Source organism: Sus scrofa, chromosome 5 (assembly GCF_054392235.1).
Source record: "Sus scrofa isolate SSC_HxYL_T2T_F1_AM1 chromosome 5, Sscrofa_HxYL_maternal_Yorkshire_Landrace_v2.0, whole genome shotgun sequence".
Lineage (NCBI taxonomy): Eukaryota > Metazoa > Chordata > Mammalia > Artiodactyla > Suidae > Sus > Sus scrofa.
The window spans coordinates 68,188,405-68,205,282 of record NC_139387.1 but is presented as its reverse complement, the minus strand read 5'-3'; the positions used below and the strand labels follow the sequence as shown (position 1 = coordinate 68,205,282).

The 16,878-nt window shown below is 39.8% G+C and overlaps 1 protein-coding gene across 7 annotated transcripts in view; it reads right to left on the bottom strand.

Moving 5' to 3' along the window:
• Window positions 1–363: 363 nt before the first annotated feature.
• The window catches only part of STYK1 (serine/threonine/tyrosine kinase 1), a 46,022-nt gene continuing 29,507 nt past the window's right edge, over window positions 364–16,878 (bottom strand). For 3 of the 7 annotated variants that reach the window (XM_084956775.1, XM_084956773.1, XM_084956772.1), the window contains exons 2-10: window positions 16,305–16,453; window positions 15,734–15,868; window positions 12,843–13,109; window positions 11,985–12,166; window positions 10,228–10,311; window positions 7,467–7,675; window positions 5,551–5,591; window positions 4,810–4,906; window positions 364–1,800 (exon numbers count right to left, since the gene is read on the bottom strand). In XM_084956775.1, the coding sequence (XP_084812901.1) occupies window positions 1,596–1,800; window positions 4,810–4,906; window positions 5,551–5,591; window positions 7,467–7,675; window positions 10,228–10,311; window positions 11,985–12,166; window positions 12,843–13,109; window positions 15,734–15,868; window positions 16,305–16,368 (1,284 nt within the window). In that variant the 5' untranslated portion in view covers window positions 16,369–16,453 and the 3' untranslated portion in view covers window positions 364–1,595. Of the gene's footprint in view, window positions 1,801–4,809; window positions 4,907–5,550; window positions 5,592–7,466; window positions 7,676–9,071; window positions 9,188–10,227; window positions 10,312–11,984; window positions 12,167–12,842; window positions 13,110–15,733; window positions 15,869–16,304; window positions 16,454–16,878 lie in introns of those variants that run through there. The other 4 variants (XM_084956778.1, XM_084956777.1, XM_084956776.1 and 1 more) reach the window with 2 other exon arrangements.

Below are 16,878 nucleotides of genomic sequence, written 5' to 3'. Positions count from 1 at the left end.
TTGCCACAGGCACAAAAGTCATTGTTCAGCTGGATGACTCATCATGACTCTATCAGGATTCTAACTTCGGAAAACTTTTCAACTGCCAGTCATCTTTCCAATAGCAGCCTTAGATGTCCCTTCAAGTGTATCCAAAGTATCCTTAATATCACAGACCACATGTTCAACTGAATTGCTGTCATCTTGATGTTTTTAGTAATTTGAAATCATAGATGACTATTGCCAGTCATCATTTTTGTCATGTAGTATTTGTACCATATCGTCATCTTTAAGCATGTCCCTGTGGTGTAACCGACAGACCACAGTTCTTTTCTTGGCCACAGTAGATGTTAAACAAAAACAATATGAAATGTTCTAGGATAATAAGGGGGAGAGTAAAGAAATCAACATTTATTGAGCACATAGTATGTGTCAGATACCGTACAAATACATATCCTCATTCAATCCTCGCAACAACCTTGTGAGGTAGGTATTACCCCTTTTTACACATGAAAAATCCCTTTTCTGACAATGTAGATTGTCTCTTGAATTTTTCTATTGACATTTACTCCCATCTATTTATTTCTTCCTATGTAGAGATTTTGGCAACCATACAACTAGAAAAGCCTACTTTCATTCAATATTAATTTAATGAAATAAGTTTCACAGTACATCATTGGATGATTGAAAAGCAGAACCTACCATCCTCCCATCTCAGATTATATCCTTTTCTAGCCCTTGTTAAAGACGTCCTACTAAGCACTTTTGCTTGGTTTCCATATTTCCCGTTAATTAAATACATACACAGTGTACTCATCACTGTCCCAACTGACTTTCTGGGCTCAGTCTCTCCAGTCTCATAGGGACCAAGAAGCCATCCTGATGAATGATACATCTCAAATGTTCTTAATCATAAAATGACCCTTCCAGCTTCTTGTTAAAAGTAGTATGAGCAGGGTTCACCTGTCTCAGAATTAGAGAAGGGGGGATGATATTTCTCCTATCTGCCCCCACGGGGAACTCAGCAGCCTTCCTTCATGTTCCCACCCCCACCCCCGTCCTGCATGAAGGCACCAGGGCTGAAGACCTATATGTCCTTCCTCTGCCTTCTCTCTGAAGGATGACCTTGGTTCTCATCTATACTCCTGAGCAAACAGAACCTTTAATTTTCTTCTCATCAACTTCTTTATCAGCTTGCTAGTCCCTCATTTTATTCCAATTTTCTGGACCTTATAATAGTCCAGAAAAAAACATCAGGCTAGTTTCAGAGGAAATTAGCCTGTGGCGGGAGGGACCAGCTTATCCGTGCCATGCTGCAGAAAACATTACAGATTCATAAAACTCCCTTGCAGTGACACTGTCGCCCCATCTACCCTGCATCTTCAGGATTGCGACAGCAGAAATGAAACCATATTTCTCCATCTCCAGGGTGTATGGTGTGTGCAGCCTCATCCAGCCTCATTTCAGGTATCTAGGGAAGTGTGTAGGGGAGGATCCAGGATCCAGGGATCCAGGATCTAGTTCTAGGTACAACTAGAAAGTCTTTTCTCTGTTCTTGGAGGAATTGGTTCCAAGAGTATATGATCTCTCAAAAGAAGCTTGTTGCTCCAGGATCTTCAAAGGATACTATAGCTGTAGGAGAGGCTCTGCACGCTGACACCTGCCACAGCTGCATATAGTTCAGGCACCACCAACTCTGGTACTTGCAACACAGCCTTGTCATTTGCAGTTCGGGCAGCTGCTTCTAGGCGTGAGTGTAGCTCTCCAAGTGAGGGGCGGCTGCCCTCACTCCAATGCCAGCAGGACTTCATGAGGCCGTACCTGAAAAGGAAACAAGACAAATTGACTTCCTTGACAAGGCAAAAGTTTGATGAACATGTTTCCTCTCATAACAAACCTGAACAAAAGAAACCTACGGTTCTTTAATCTTCTTCTCGTTGTCTGGTACCATATTCTTCCCAGAGAATGTTACTCCTTCTTATGCTCTTAACACTAAATCTTTTTTTTTTTTTTTTTTTTTTGCTTTTTCTAGGGTCGCTCCCACGGCATATGGAGATTCCCAGGCTAGGGGTCTAATCAGAGCTATAGCTGCTCGTCTACGCCAGAGCCACAGCAACATGGGATCTGAGCCACATCTGTGACCACACCACAGCTAACAGCAATGCCATATCCTTAACCCACTGAGCAAGGCCAGGGATCGAACCTGAAACCTCATGGTTCCTAGTCAGAGTCGTTAACCACTGAGCCATGACGGGAACTCCAACACTAAATCTCTTAATAGCATCTTTTCAACAGGGCCCTTTTTATAACAGGAATGATGAAAGTTTTCTTAAGCTACAATCAGTTTGATAGAACAGGGTTGTTTTTTTTTTTTATTCTATTACCAAAAACTCTTTCAGAAGCTGTTTTCATCTTTAGACATTATTAGCTTGCAGCATTCCAGACCATTGCTGTAACTTTTCTACCAGTATAACCTACATTAAAGGAAAATAAGAAGTTACGGAATGGTATGATTCATACCAATTTCAAATCATGTGATTGGATGGTTCCTTCCATTAATCTGGGTCATTTCCCTCCATTATTACTACTTAGCTTCTCTAAGAAGTTGCCTTCATCTAGATAAAAATATTTACCACCTTTAACCTGTCTTTGCTTCCATCCAGTTTCTAGAGAATTTATGACAGTCTGTTTTCAACCGCTTCTCATCATCTCATTCCTGCCCAAGAACCTACAGTGGTTTTCCACTGCCCATCATATAAAGTCAACGTCCTACCTATAGCCCCTTCCCACATAGGCCTTGCCTAACTGGAACCCTCTCCTCCTGCCGAGTCAGTGTCCTGCCATGCCCTGGATGTGATTATTAACGCTCAACTCTGGTCTTTGCTCATGCTCTGCCCAATTCCTTGAATATCCTCTCCACGGTCATCCTTTCCGACAGGTTTAAGTCTCAGTTTCTCTGTGACACCTTCACTTCTAAACCTCAGCACACTGTATTTCCCATACTATTGTGTCATGAGACATTGTGTAAGATGCTTCTTTAATAATACTGATAACACTTACAAAAACCTACTCATTATATAAGGCATGGTAGGGGAACTTAACATGCATTATTTCATTGTGGCCTCACAATAACTTTGAGGTGGGATTATCATTATACCTATTTTAAGATAAGTAAACAATATACAGTAAAATCGTAGGACTAGGACCGAACATGTGTTTTTCTGACCCTATGAGATAAATCTGAGCTTTTAACGATTCTACTAATTGCCTCAAACATTGATTTTGATTTTCATGTTGTTTCAGATATCTCCTCATCCAAGTGTTACATTCTATTCTTCAAGACCAGGTGCCTTATCAGTTAAATGTCTCCCCCTAGTATCAAGGACATCCCTTTTTTATGTATAAAGCCTTGTAAGAAATATTTGTCAATAATTTCATTCTAATATATTCATCCAAGTATCACTACACTGTATGTATGTACACATAAATTTACATAATTGTGATATTTAACATTTTTAATATGCCTGACACTGTTACTGTTTAATGTTGGGAAACCCAGGTGCTGGAAATTTACCCTTTCAAATTGAAAAATTTACAAAATAGCAGTTTAAATAGAGATGTATATTATATTAATCTCCTGCCTTTAAAAAAAAGAATGTAAGTTTTTCTTATGTCCTATAACAATCCTTTTTCGTACTTTATTAGTTACAAAATTCTGTGTGTAATTTTTAATTTTTCCATTTTCTGCCTCTACATTGGTTCACCAAGTGTCCTTTTCTTTTCTTTTTTTTTTTTGGATTTTTGCCATTCCTTGAGCCGCTCCCGCGGCATATGGAGGTTCCCAGGCTAGGGATCTAATGGGAGCTGTAGCTGCTGGCCTACGCCAGAGTCACAGCAATGCAGGATCCAAGCCGCGTCTGCCATCTACACCACAGCTCACGGCAACGCCAGATCCTTAACACATTGAGCAAGGCCAGGGGTCGAATCCTCAACCTCATGGTTCCTAGTCGGATTCGTTAACCACTGAGCCACGACGGGAACTCCCCAACTGTCCTTTTCTGCTGGCAATTTTATATCCTCCTTCTCCTATCATTTTAATTTCTTCTCATCTCCCTTCTTCTGATTGGTTTCCAACATGCTTAGAAGAGGGAAAACAGATAGTTGATAAGTTTTTAAAGTTAAATATTAAATAGGAACAAGTGAGCAACTGTAGTGCAATGGATTTTGTGAACTGCTGTATTAGAACTGAAGCTGGCAGGTTCTGAGACTGACATTTAAAGAGATAAAATCTACTGTACTTGCACTGGAGTTGGTCTATTCTTAAAGCTTCCAGAAGAACTAAACTTCATCAACTTTAGCAAATTTAAATGTCTAAAATAGGAAGTTCCTGTTGTGGCTCAGTGGGTTACAAATGCAACTAGTATCTATGAGGATGCGGGTTCGATCTCTGGCTTCACTCAGTGGTTTGAGGTGTTGCCATGAGATGTGGTGTAGATCGCAGAGGTGGCTCAGATCCCACCTTGCTGTGGTTGTGGCATAGGCTGGCAGCTCAGCTGATTCGACCCCTAGCCTGGAACTTCCATATGTTGCAGGTGAGGCCCTAAAAAGAAAAAAAAAATTCTAAAATAGTACTCAGTGGTTGCTGTGATATTCTCTGTGTGTTCCTATACATATATATGAACATAATATATATGAGCAGATGATGTTTTACCACGTAGGTTTGGTTTAAGGCTGTACTTTAGCCCAGAAAGGGCAGCTGAGAATTACCTGAGCCACTTTGAAAAGGGCATGATTGATGAAGAGCAAAAAAAGATTTTCAAAGCCACTTACATTGTGTGTGTGCAGCTACTGGGTCTCTTCATGATTTTCCTTCTTTGGAGATACTGTAGGATGCTAGTAGGAGGGACTTCAGGATAGGGAGGTGCCCCTGTTAGTATGGAAAAAATGAGAATAGTACAAGAGCTTCCATTCTCTAGATTATAAACTAACACTATTCTCCATCCACCTGGGTTAATTGCCTGCAAAAGTAGAGCCATGGGAAAAACAGTAGATATAGTTGCTCCCCGGTGATCAAGTTAGAATATAGCTTAGAGAATTCTGGGGGGGAAAAAAAGGTGTTGGAGGAGGGGAGGGGACTGATCATTTAGGATAATGTTACTTTAAGAAAGTAATGAGATAAAGCAAAGTGAGACGGCAGATCCGCCCTCTACTTCCCAAATGTGAGCAGGTGCTGTATTTTCTCAGTTGAATGGATTAATAAGTCTACAGACCATATTTTCATGTTTATGCAAGATCGTTCTTGGATTTTAAGACATCCCTTGGAACTGGGAAAGTCCTAGGGAGATGAAAGAGGAAAAAAAACAAAAGAAAGTTCAAAAGAGGAGAAGGAGGGAGAGGAGAGATAGAGAGGGAATCATGATTTTTCGAGAGTATCTCAAAAATCAAGCTTGGATTCCATGTCAGCCCAGTTCGACCTTCAGAGACTGTACTGAAACCCCTTTTCATGGCCAGTGTCATCCACCACCCAGATAAACATCCCCGTTTATTTCTGTACCGGTGCACACTCCTTACCTAGAGTCACCATCTCATAAAGCAGGATCCCAAAGGACCAACTGTAAAAGAAACAAAGCCATTTACTTAATTTCTATTTCTGCCTTTCCTAAAGAGCGCTCACTTAAAGATCAAAGGCTTTCAATAAGAACCCCATAAAAAAGAAGTTCACTTGTGGTGCAGAGGGCTAAGGATCTGGCCTTGTCACTTTTGCAGTACAGGTTCAGTCCTTAGCCTGGGAACTTCCACATACCACGGGCATGGTCCAAAAAAAAAAGCGAAAAAAACCCAACCCCATAAGAAAGGCAGTGAAGGGAAATTGAGGGTGGTTAATACAATAATACAATAAGCAAGGCAGTGGCACCATTAGAAAGCATTTCCATCCGACCCCCTTAGAAACTAATCTATTTGAGTACTAGATTTGTCTTTCTTCTATATTACACATTTACACATTAATAGATATTTACTATTATCCGCTTAATTGTATGAGTGTTTATGCAATCATATTCACCCAAACATATAGAAAATCCTTTCTGCATCTTTTGCATCCTTTCCATACCTTCCTGCTGAAATTACAGCTTTTATTCTTACCACAAGGCCAAGCAAGTTTTATCATTTATCTGCTATTTCCTCAGTAGATCTAATTGCTCAAACCTAGGGAAAATATTAATACAGCAAGCTTTATACACAATTGCAATAGGTATTTGCCTAAGCAATATGATTTGAAGGATGTATATTGCACAATTCTATAATATCATCATTAAATGAGCAATATTTCCCAGTTAAGTTTATTACTCCCAGACCTCTACAAAAAGCAGATGTCAGTGAGGCAGCAATGGAATAAAAATGCAGTCTTATAATTGACTCACTTCATCAACTGATATTCGAAATTTCCTCCACAGCTCATAACATTCATGGCTAGTAAGATATTCTATATTACATCTATGTGCATCTCTAAGCAGTCATATAGTTACCAAAAGTCAATAGTAATTCTTTTGCAATCCTGCTTATGCCAATCACACATGTAACTGCAATTATGTGATCAATTAAATATTGTGTAAGCTGATTAATTATACCTGACAAAAAGTATTAGCTTTCTGAAAACTAGGTTGAATGCTTTGGAAATATTCTATAAAACTGAGCTGCTAAAAAGAAGGTGTTATCAAATTGTGTGAATGAGATAATCGTAGAAAACTGTGAAAAGGAATTCCCACTGTGGCACAGTAGGTTAAGGATCCAGCATTGCTGCAGCTGTGGTATAGGTCACATCTCTGGCTCCAATACAATCCCTGGCCTGGGAACTTCTATATGCCGCAGGTGCATCCGAAAAAGAAAAAGAAAAGAAAACTGGAAAAAAAATTAACAATAAATGTCTGCAAACTGTTTCACAATTGTTTTTAAGTTTCTAACTCTACTTAGAGTCATCCCAAACTGAAACTCAAAAGTAAATTATTATGGATGCTGTTTATACAAGAAACACAGCAGGTACCTTCATTTACCATAGCAGGTCTATCCCCTTGGCCCTCCTCCAAAAGACTGATACATAAATGTCCATTTATATATTTCAAGTTAAAATAAATTGAATATATATATGTATTTCTTTTTATTTTAATAAGGCCTAGTTTAACAAAACTTTTGATTAAGCAGACCTACTTCTTTCAGATAGATTAAGTCCTCAGATATTGGCTTGAATCATCTTTTTTCTTTTTCTCTTCTAATTAAGGCTTCTAACCCAATACAGACAGAATACTTCAAAAGGCACTAGAAAGGACTTCAGGCAGGTGCCAAATACTAACTCTGTCACTAACACACATTTTTACTGGAGAGTCTGTCTGACTTCTAAGTAGAGATTTCATGGATGGACATAATTGATGAGAGACCCAGTCACATTCCAGGTCAAGAAAGGAAGAAATCCAAAGGGCAGGAACAAACCGTACATGTCTCCTTTGATGCTAGCTGATGTCAGCAGAAGCCGTTCTGGGGCGAGCCACTTGAGGGGTACGACTCGAGTAGAGGAAATGGCCCCTCGGGAGTGGACTTCATAAGCCAGGCCCAGTCCACAGAGCTTAGCAGTGAGATCAGCCTGGATCAAGACATTCCTGGCTGCCACATCCCCGTGGAACAGATGCTTATCCTGGAGAAATTCCTGTCGACATAAAAGATGGATCAGCTGCCATGGCTTGGGTTCCAGATAAGGCGAAGCAGTCCTAGGAATCCTCAAAAAGACAAGGGCATTTTCTACTCTGAACAAGTCTCATTAATCATGGCATATCACTCCCAAGTATTTATCAAGAATCAGACATTTTTGCATTGTATTTAAGATTAGCAAACTGATACCAGTACTTCGTTCCTTTTTAAAAAAAAATTTAAAAGACTAAGGAGTTCTCTTGCAGCACAGTGGGTTAAGGATCTGGCATTGTCACTGCAGTGGCTTGGATTGCTGCTGTGGCATGGGTTCGATCTCTGGCCTGGGAACTTCCATGCCATGGGCGCAGCCAAAAAAAAACCAAAAAAACAAAAACAAACTTTTTTTTAAGAGCTGTTTTAGATTTATAGCAAAATTGAGTGGAAAATCCAGAGCCCTCCCATATCCCTCTTTTCTCACCCCTTCATTTCGTCTATTATTAACAAATTGGCAGTGTAGTGTACAGTAGTATTTGTATTTTAAACCCAAACTCCAGGCTTATCCCTCCCCCACTTTCCCCTTGGGTAACCACAAGTTAGTTTTCAATGTCTGTGAGTCTATTTCTGTTTTGTAAATAAGTTCCTTTGTCCTGCTACCCTAACTTTATCAAGGAAGCGTACCAAGTAGAACCTCCAAACACCATAGTGAGGGGTTTTTTTGGTATGATGTGCTCTCTCCTTGCCCCATGAGAACTTCACCTGTAACTTTTTCTCACTTCACTACCTCTTTTTTCCTAAGTTTTCCCTGATTCCATCTAGATCTCTGGTATATGTCATACCTCAAGGTGGCAAAATATATCAAATACTTAGAATAGTAGCTTTGCAGAGGCCTTACTTTTTCCGTAGCAAATGCTAATTTTATTTTATTTTATTTTATTTTATTTTATTTATTTTATTTTATTTTATTTTATTTTATTTATTTTATTTTATTTTATTTTATTTATTTTATTTTATTTTATTTTATTTATTTTATTTTATTTTATTTTATTTTATTTTATTCTTTCCAGGGCTGCATCTGTGGTCAAATTGGAGCCGCAACTGCAGGCTTACACCACAGCCACAGCAACACTGGATCTGAGCTGCTTCTGTAACCTGTGCTGCCGCTTGCGGTAATGCCAGATCCTTAACCTACTGAGCGAGGGCAGGGATCAAACCCACATCTTCTTGAATACTATTTCAGGTTCTTAACCCTGTGAGCCACAATGGAAATGCCAACAAATGCTAATTTTAAACATAATCATCTAAATAATTTCATAGAAATAGTCATCTGAATTTCCTGAGTAATTCTGGGAAAGATAATTTTTTCCCTCTTAAATTTTGAGTTCTTTCTCTTCCCTATTTATTTATTTTAAAATAAAGAAATGAGGGGATTCCCTGGTGGCACAGTGGGTTAAGGATCCAGGATTGTCACTTCTGTTGCTCAGGTCACTGCTGTCATTCAGGTTCGATCCCTGGCACAGGAACTTCCTGTATGCTGCAGGCACAGCCAAAAAATAAAATGAAATGATCTCACTGTTGCCCCTTCGTATTGCTCCTCTTCTACTTTGCCTGTCCCTTTTGAAATATATGTAATTCCTATCACATTCAGTATCAAAGCAAGCTTCCAACCTAACATGTTCTGAACTAGTATTTCTTGTTTTTCAGGTACAAACTATAAGCTTCCTTCTGGTTCTGTAGCCTTTCACCCGTTCAGTTTCTCTTTCCATAGCTTCTCCCAACTTGCTTCTCTTTTCCCTTTTTAAAATCTTTTAACATAAGTATATATTGGAAACTATGTGGATATGTAACTCTTGGCCCTGGTTTTTGATCTTTAACACTGAGAAACTTTTTAAAATGCTTCCTGTTCCTTCTAAAAAACTCTAAGTTGGAATTTTCTGGTAGCCTAGAAGTTAAAGGATTCAGCATTTTCACAGCTGTGATGTGGGTTTGATCCCCGGCCTAGGAATTTCTACATGCTGGGGCATGGTCCAAAAATTTTTTAATTAAAATAAAATTAAAAAGTAAATAAAACCCAGAGTTCTCCTCATGGTGCAGTGGTTAACAAATCCGACTAGGAACCATGAGGTTGCAGGTTCGATCCCTGGCCTCGCTCAGTGGGTTAAGGATCCGGTGTTGCCATGAGCTGTGGTGTAGGTCACAGATGCAGCTCGGATCCCTCGTTGCTCTGGCCCTGGCGTAGGCTGGAGGCTACAACTCTGATTAGACCCCTAGCCTGGGAACCTCCATATGCCGCGGGTGCAGCCCTAGATTAAAAAAAAAAAAAAAAAAGTAAATAAAACCCTAAATTGACTGCTTTGTGCCTAGAATTACCAATACTGAATTATATTATCTAAATAATTTCATAAGTAAGAATTGATAACAACTTATCAGTGCTTCAGTTTCTGCCCCCAACTTCCATCTGGTTTTCTTTATAATATATACCCATTTGAGAATATAAAAATGAGATATATGACATCAAATGCCAGGCTAACAAGAAAAATCCCTGCCATCTGTTATCATTTTCCCAAGCCTTACCAAAGCCGAAAGGACCTGCTTCCCGATATGATATATTTGTTTTTCTGTGAGGTCATAGGGAAGGCCATCCATGGTCATCACATCCTAAAGAGATTTAAAAAAAAGCATTATATCAAAATGACATGAACAGATCTGAAAAAAAAATAAGAGCAGAGACATTCTTACATTATCAAAGCTAGAGGGAAAGATACAAAAACATAAGGACGATAAGATTCAAGGAGTGATGACATGAGAGATTCTCAGGTATGTAGAGAAATGCAATAATTTATTGGACCAAGAAAATGATAAAGAATATAGATGATTGAAGAATGAAAGAACAGAATAGTAGGTAAGAAAGAAAAGTACGTATAAGACTATCCATTGGAAAAAGCAACGATTCTCCTGAAACAGTGTGTGTGTGTGATAGAGATTAATTAAGCACATTAACTTAACCCATCCTGATGGAATGCTTTCTATGTGCCAGATTCCATTTTAGGAACTCAAAAGTAGCAAAATAAATATGTCTGCTGCCTTCTGGAGCTTATGCTGTGGCAAACACAGTGAATCAGAATGAGATAAATGCATGGTTGTGGATCTATAAGTGCCATGAAAGAAATGCAATCGTGAGTGGAAGATGGTAGAGGAAAGAGCTCCTTCAGTTGCAGGAGCAAGGAAAGCTCTTGGTGAGATTGGAAGAGTAAGTGGACCCTGGCTCTGCAGAGAGGGGAAGAGAGAAGTCTGGTGAAAGAGAAAGTCAAGTGAAGAAGATCTAAAATAAAGAAGCACATCATTTGAAAAATAGAAAGAAGCTAGTGAGGTTGAAGCACAGACCAAGTGATGGATAACCTCTTAAAAAAGCTTAAAATCTCATTATTTGCACATCATCCTGTTGCATCACTGGATGGAAGAGGTCAACAGGGTCCCTTTTTCACTCACATTTAGTAATAATATGATTAGCATATTAGGGGTCTTGATTAATATTGAACTTTGTTCATCAGCAAGGAAGGAGCTGACTAGGAAAATGTGGAGCATTTCAAAAAGAGCAGTAGGTGGAGAAGCAGGAAAATTGTAAGGAAGAGGATTTGCACTTTAGCCTGGAAACTTCTGAACATTTTAATTTTTAAAAATGTGAATTGGAGATACAAAAATTTGCAAGCTGAATTTTTCCTCCCCTCAGCCCTGGCACACCAGGGTGATATTACAGAATGGAAGATATACTTGACACCACCAATAACAAAGCTAATACAGACAATAGTTAGGTTGTTAAGGCAGTTATCATTATGACAGCTACCATTCTGAGTGCTTGTTATGTACCAATCACTACATTTTACATATATCATTTCTTTGAATTTTATTTATTATTACTCCCACTATACAAATTCAGAAAACTCAGGCTCGGAGAGCTGATTTGCCCAAACTCACACAGCTAGTAGAGGGTGGAGACTAAAGTCCATTCTCTAAATCTACATTACCAATATGGTAGCCTTTAGCTATATGTGACTATTCAAACATATATTATTTAAAATTAAATAAAACTCAGTTTCTTAGTCATATCAGCCATATTTCAAGGGTTGCACAGCCACATGTGATTTGTGGCTACTATATTGGACAAAGCAGATATTCTACCATCACAAAAAATTCTATTGGATGGTGATAATCACTCAGTTAGGCTATTATAATGTCTCTCTACTTTGTCATTTGTCAGGCTAATTGACCTGAGAACAGCTAATCAGCCAGGTCAAGCCTCTCCTTCCTAATACCACTACCCTAATACTTACCCGGCGACAGATCCACAGAAAGCTGAGCAGGTCCCCCTGGGCCACATCCTCCAACACCATGTAGAGTGGCAGCCTTTCTGTGCAGCATCCTTCCAGCTGTACCAGGTTCTTGTGCTTCCCCAGATACTGATAGAATTGGATTCGCCCTAAGAAATCCTGTACCTCTTGGAGCCCAGCTGATTCTGTGAATGACAAAGGAGCCATGGGGAGTGTGCAGTCACAGTAACACCAATAAAATGGGAGATATGAGGCAGGAAGCATTCTTAGAGAATACATTAGGATGCTCCAAAAGATAATGAGTAAACAGAAGAGAATCAGTTAGAGGATGGTCTTCAATGTCGCTGGTCTTTTTGTCGCAGGTAGCAAAGAACTACAGGTCTTTAGAACTCTGCCTAATAGACACATGTTCTGTTCACATTAAAATATTATTACTACCTAGGTCTTTTGACTAACATTCTTGCTAATCATATCCTTGTTCTGTCTTATGTATCCATCATTACTGGTCCATACCATGCGTACTGGCTCAAAAAAAAAAAAAAAAATACAGTAGCAGGAAAAGATATCAAACAGTGAAGAAAAATGAAGAAACAACCTCACAATCCTCATCCAACTACTATCCAATATGGAAAAATCAGTTCTAACAGCCTTGATAGGCAAGGCTGAGCTAGGGAAAGACTTGAAGAAGAACATTTCTATTTCAAGGTTTCACTTTTTATTGCCTTCTAATTCTGCGCCCAGCTGTGATCACAACTGTCTGTTAATATCTTAATGTCTGCAAAACCTGTTAAGCATTCATTGTGAGGGCTCACAGTAAAAAAAGTTAAAAGGGGAACAGAAGTCCAGCACTTCTCCTTTTACCTTTTAAAGCCTTGACGACAACACTCTTGGGCTTAGCAGGGTCTCCAATATATACCTTGGTTCGATAGATGGGCCCACAACTACCATTGTGGATTTGCTGCAGAACTTCAGAGACTTGTTCCCGAGGCAACTGCAGCTTAGCCAGGGCATGTGTGGAAATCTGTAGAAGGCTTTCCACTGATGTCTCCTTAAGTGGTACAAACATGTTTCCTCCATGTCCTGCTTCTTCCCAGCTAAGGCCCCTCGATGGAGGCAGGTGGGCAATGCCTAGAACAAAGAGATGATACCATCCAGTTTTTTCCTAGCCTGAAGGCTCCAGAAAAGCAGACTCTGGAATAAGCCAGCAAGAAGTCCCTTAAGCAATTTTCTCTCTGGCCACTGTGAGAATACCTTTGAATGTTTCAATATGAACCAGCATTAACACAAACCTTATAGAATTTATGTAATAATCCCATTAACGCTAAGATGACTCAAGATGGACCTCTGAAAACTGGTAATGACATTTCCTTTCAGTTTTTTTCAAGATGACAGTTCAGTTTGAGTAGAGAATGGAGGCAGTTAAGGAAGTTCTTGACTCAGTACTTAAACCACAGGCACCCAAAGGCATGGTAACTACTGGTGGAGATTACCATTTAAGTCGATTAAGTGGCTTCCAAAGTTGGAGGGGAGGTATGGATAACGACTCAACTCTAAGCTAAGCTTATTCTTTCTCCTTCAAGTTTTCCCCAAAGTCAAATTATTCCATATTTCCTAGAGTCTCAACTAAAAAACAAAAAACACAACTCTTATGGTACTTTCCCCCTTTCTAAGCAAATTTTCTCCATTAGAAAAAAAGAGATTGATTCTTTTTATTAAGTTACCCTTCATTCATTAATGCATCCATTTATTCAACAATATCACCTCCTACATGCCAGGCACTGTTCTAGGTGAGAGGAATAGGCAAAATCCAGATTCCTTTGAAGATGGCTTTCTAGTAGTAGGAGAGAGGAAGCAGATGATAGCATACCAGGTAAGGAGTGTTAGGGAGGAAAAGAGAGGAGTAAGAAGCATCAGTAATGCAATTTTTTATTTGAAGGTCAGCAAAGGCCTTTCTGAGAAGATGACTTTTGAGAAATACCTGGAAGCAATCAGAGAGCAAACCATACTGGTATCAGGAATGGTATTTTAGAAAAGGGGACAAAAAGTGCCACAGTATTGAGAAGGGAGCATACTTGGCAAATTTGAAGAAGAATAAGGAAACCGGTGCCTGTGAAACCAGGTGGGATATGGAGGGTTACAGGAGATAAGGCCAGGGAGGGCCCAAGTCATGTAAGGTCATGGAAAGAATTTTGTCTTTTTTCATTCTAAGATGGGAAGCTACTGGAGGGTTTTAAGCAAAGAACTGACAGGACTGACTTATGTCTTAAAAGAATCATTCTGCTGCTCTGAAGAGAATACCCCATAAAAGGATAGGGGCTGAAGCAGGGAAACCAGTGAGAAGTATATTACAATTACCTGTGAGAGGTGAGGGTGGCTTGAGTCTATTCTGAAGACAGGGTTAACAGGATTTGCTAATGGAGTGGATGTGGAGTGTGAGAGAGAGGCGCCAAAGACATCCTCAAGATTTTAGACTAAACACACAGGGAGCTGGGTTTGCCATTTACTAAGACAGGAAAGCCTTCTGAAGGGAAGATATTGTGAGGGAATTTCAGGACCTTACACATATTACATGCTTGATGTGCATCAGATCCAAATTGCAAAGTAGGTGGTTTCGATAAGAATCTGGAGTTCAAGGGGACTATCATCGCAATAGAAAAAGCATTTGAATTCATAAGACTGAAAATAAAATCACTTAGGAAGTGACTGTAAATTTAAAAGAAAAGTATTTCAAGAAATAGGAAGTGCAAAACAGTTTCAAATGCTTTTTATAGGTTGAGTAGGATGAATACTCAACATAGCTGCATTGGTGATCTTGGAAAGAGCTGTATTGGTGGGTTGTTTTAATATGCTCAAAAGAGAATGGGAACTCCCACTGTGGTGCAATGGGATTGGCGGTGTCTTGGGGGCCCTGAGATGGGGGTTTGATCCCCACCCTGGTATGGTGTGGGTTAAGGATCCAGCATTGCCACAACTGTGGCTTAGGTGGCAACTGCAGCTCAGATCTGATTCCTCGTCTGGGAGCTCCATATGCTGTGGGGCAGTCAAAAAAAGAAAAGAAAAAAAAAAAGGGAAAAAAGAGAGAGAGAGAGAGAATGTGACCAGCAGAGTAGTGGCAGCAAGTTTAGACAACTTCTTAGAGAAGTTTTTTTCTAGAAGAGTGAATTATTAGGGAATCGGGATACAATTATTAGAGAATTAGGGTTGGGATCAGCCACTATAGTTTCATGTCACTGTCAGATTTTTTCCCTTCTTTTTTCTGTGTTTTCTGTATGAGCTGATTCTCTGTCCTATGCTCCAAAACAGCATATGATCGTCTCCTACCTAATGCTTCAGAGACTGCTATGAAGGCTACCCCTTCTCATCATAAATTCCAGAAGCACAGAGTAAGCCTGGAATGTATTCTAGAGTAAACTGTCATCCTTCAAGGCTGGTTACAAAGCCTTGGGCTTTTTACTCACTAAAAAAGTTTGGTCTTCCTCCCCAATCCTAGACACTCACATGGCCAGAGATTTGTTAGTGCTATAGGACAAAGGAGACAGAAACAGGTTACATGTGGCCTCTCTTGCCTATTCTTTCAGCTAACAAGCATATATTGAACTTCTACTCAAGACTTCCTAGAGGAAAGCTCACCCCCGTCTCAAGAGGGGGAGATCCATACCCCCATCTCCTGGCAGGGACCTCTCCACTTGGGCTCATTGAGACTTGAGCCTTATCTTCCTTGAGCTACTTCCCAGATGCTTTTTGAACGTTACCTTGGGGTCCAGGAGACCGTCGTTGGGCTCTTTGTTCTCTGATAAAAAGCCACAGGATGACCCCAAGAAGGATGAGGAAGATGCCAACCAGGAAGGCTGGGATGACGATGATTTCATACTGCTGCTCCTGGATAACTAGAGAGGAAATCAAGCAAGAAGAGAAGAGATTGAGGAAGCAGCCTAACCTGACTTTCCCAACCCACAGGTCCTCAGCTCACCATATGGGGCATGATCACTTCTTCCTTCTGACTCCTCTACTTCCATTCATTGGAACCATAGTTGGGATCAACTCCCTCATCTGAAACCCCACTGCCCCTGTCTCTTAGCCCATCAAGTATGCTCTGTGCTTCTTCTCTCATGTTTCCTACTGAGATGGAAGATACAGCACACCTGGATCCCTGACTTCTGCCCCCCTAACTTTTAAAAGACAATGGCCCCTAGTGCCAAATCCTGTAGCACCACTGTCTTCATTTCTATTGGAAATCAAATGATCTCCCTTCTAGAATCTATTCAGATCTTAATCTCTATCATCCTAAAATCAGAGGACAGATATCTGTATATCTGTACTTACTACACAACTTGTCACTGAGCTTGCATTCCAAAAGCATTCGTGTCATACCCCTCTCATCTCCCATTGCCACACAGCTGTCCACTTCAGGCCTTGACCCACAGAGAGTGCACAGAGCACAGCTGAGAATAATTCTCAAGAATTGAGTTGTTCTGAAAAAGAATAAAATAGATCACAGACAGAATTTTAAAACTCCTCTACAGATCACTAGTTATTAAGTACAGGGCTACCTGGAGCTCTCTGAGCCACCAAATCATCTCTATCCATCTCTCTGATGTTCAAATCTGAAGAAAAGGTTTTCCGGCCATTTTTCCTTTATACAGCTATATAGCCATGGTCTGGTCTTATATTTTCATGCCATTGTTGCTCAAATTCTTTAAAAGTTTCCCCTCTTATTCTAGACTCCTGCTCCAGTGGTTAAGTTTATGAATGGTGTGCAATTGTGGTCCATGGGCTATGTGGCAAAGATCTACCTCCCTTACAGTCCTTAAGGAGGTCTAATTTTCTTTTTCTCTGTCTCCTCTATTTGTTAAGCAAAATACTTCATTTTTTATATAAAACTGATTCAGACAATGAA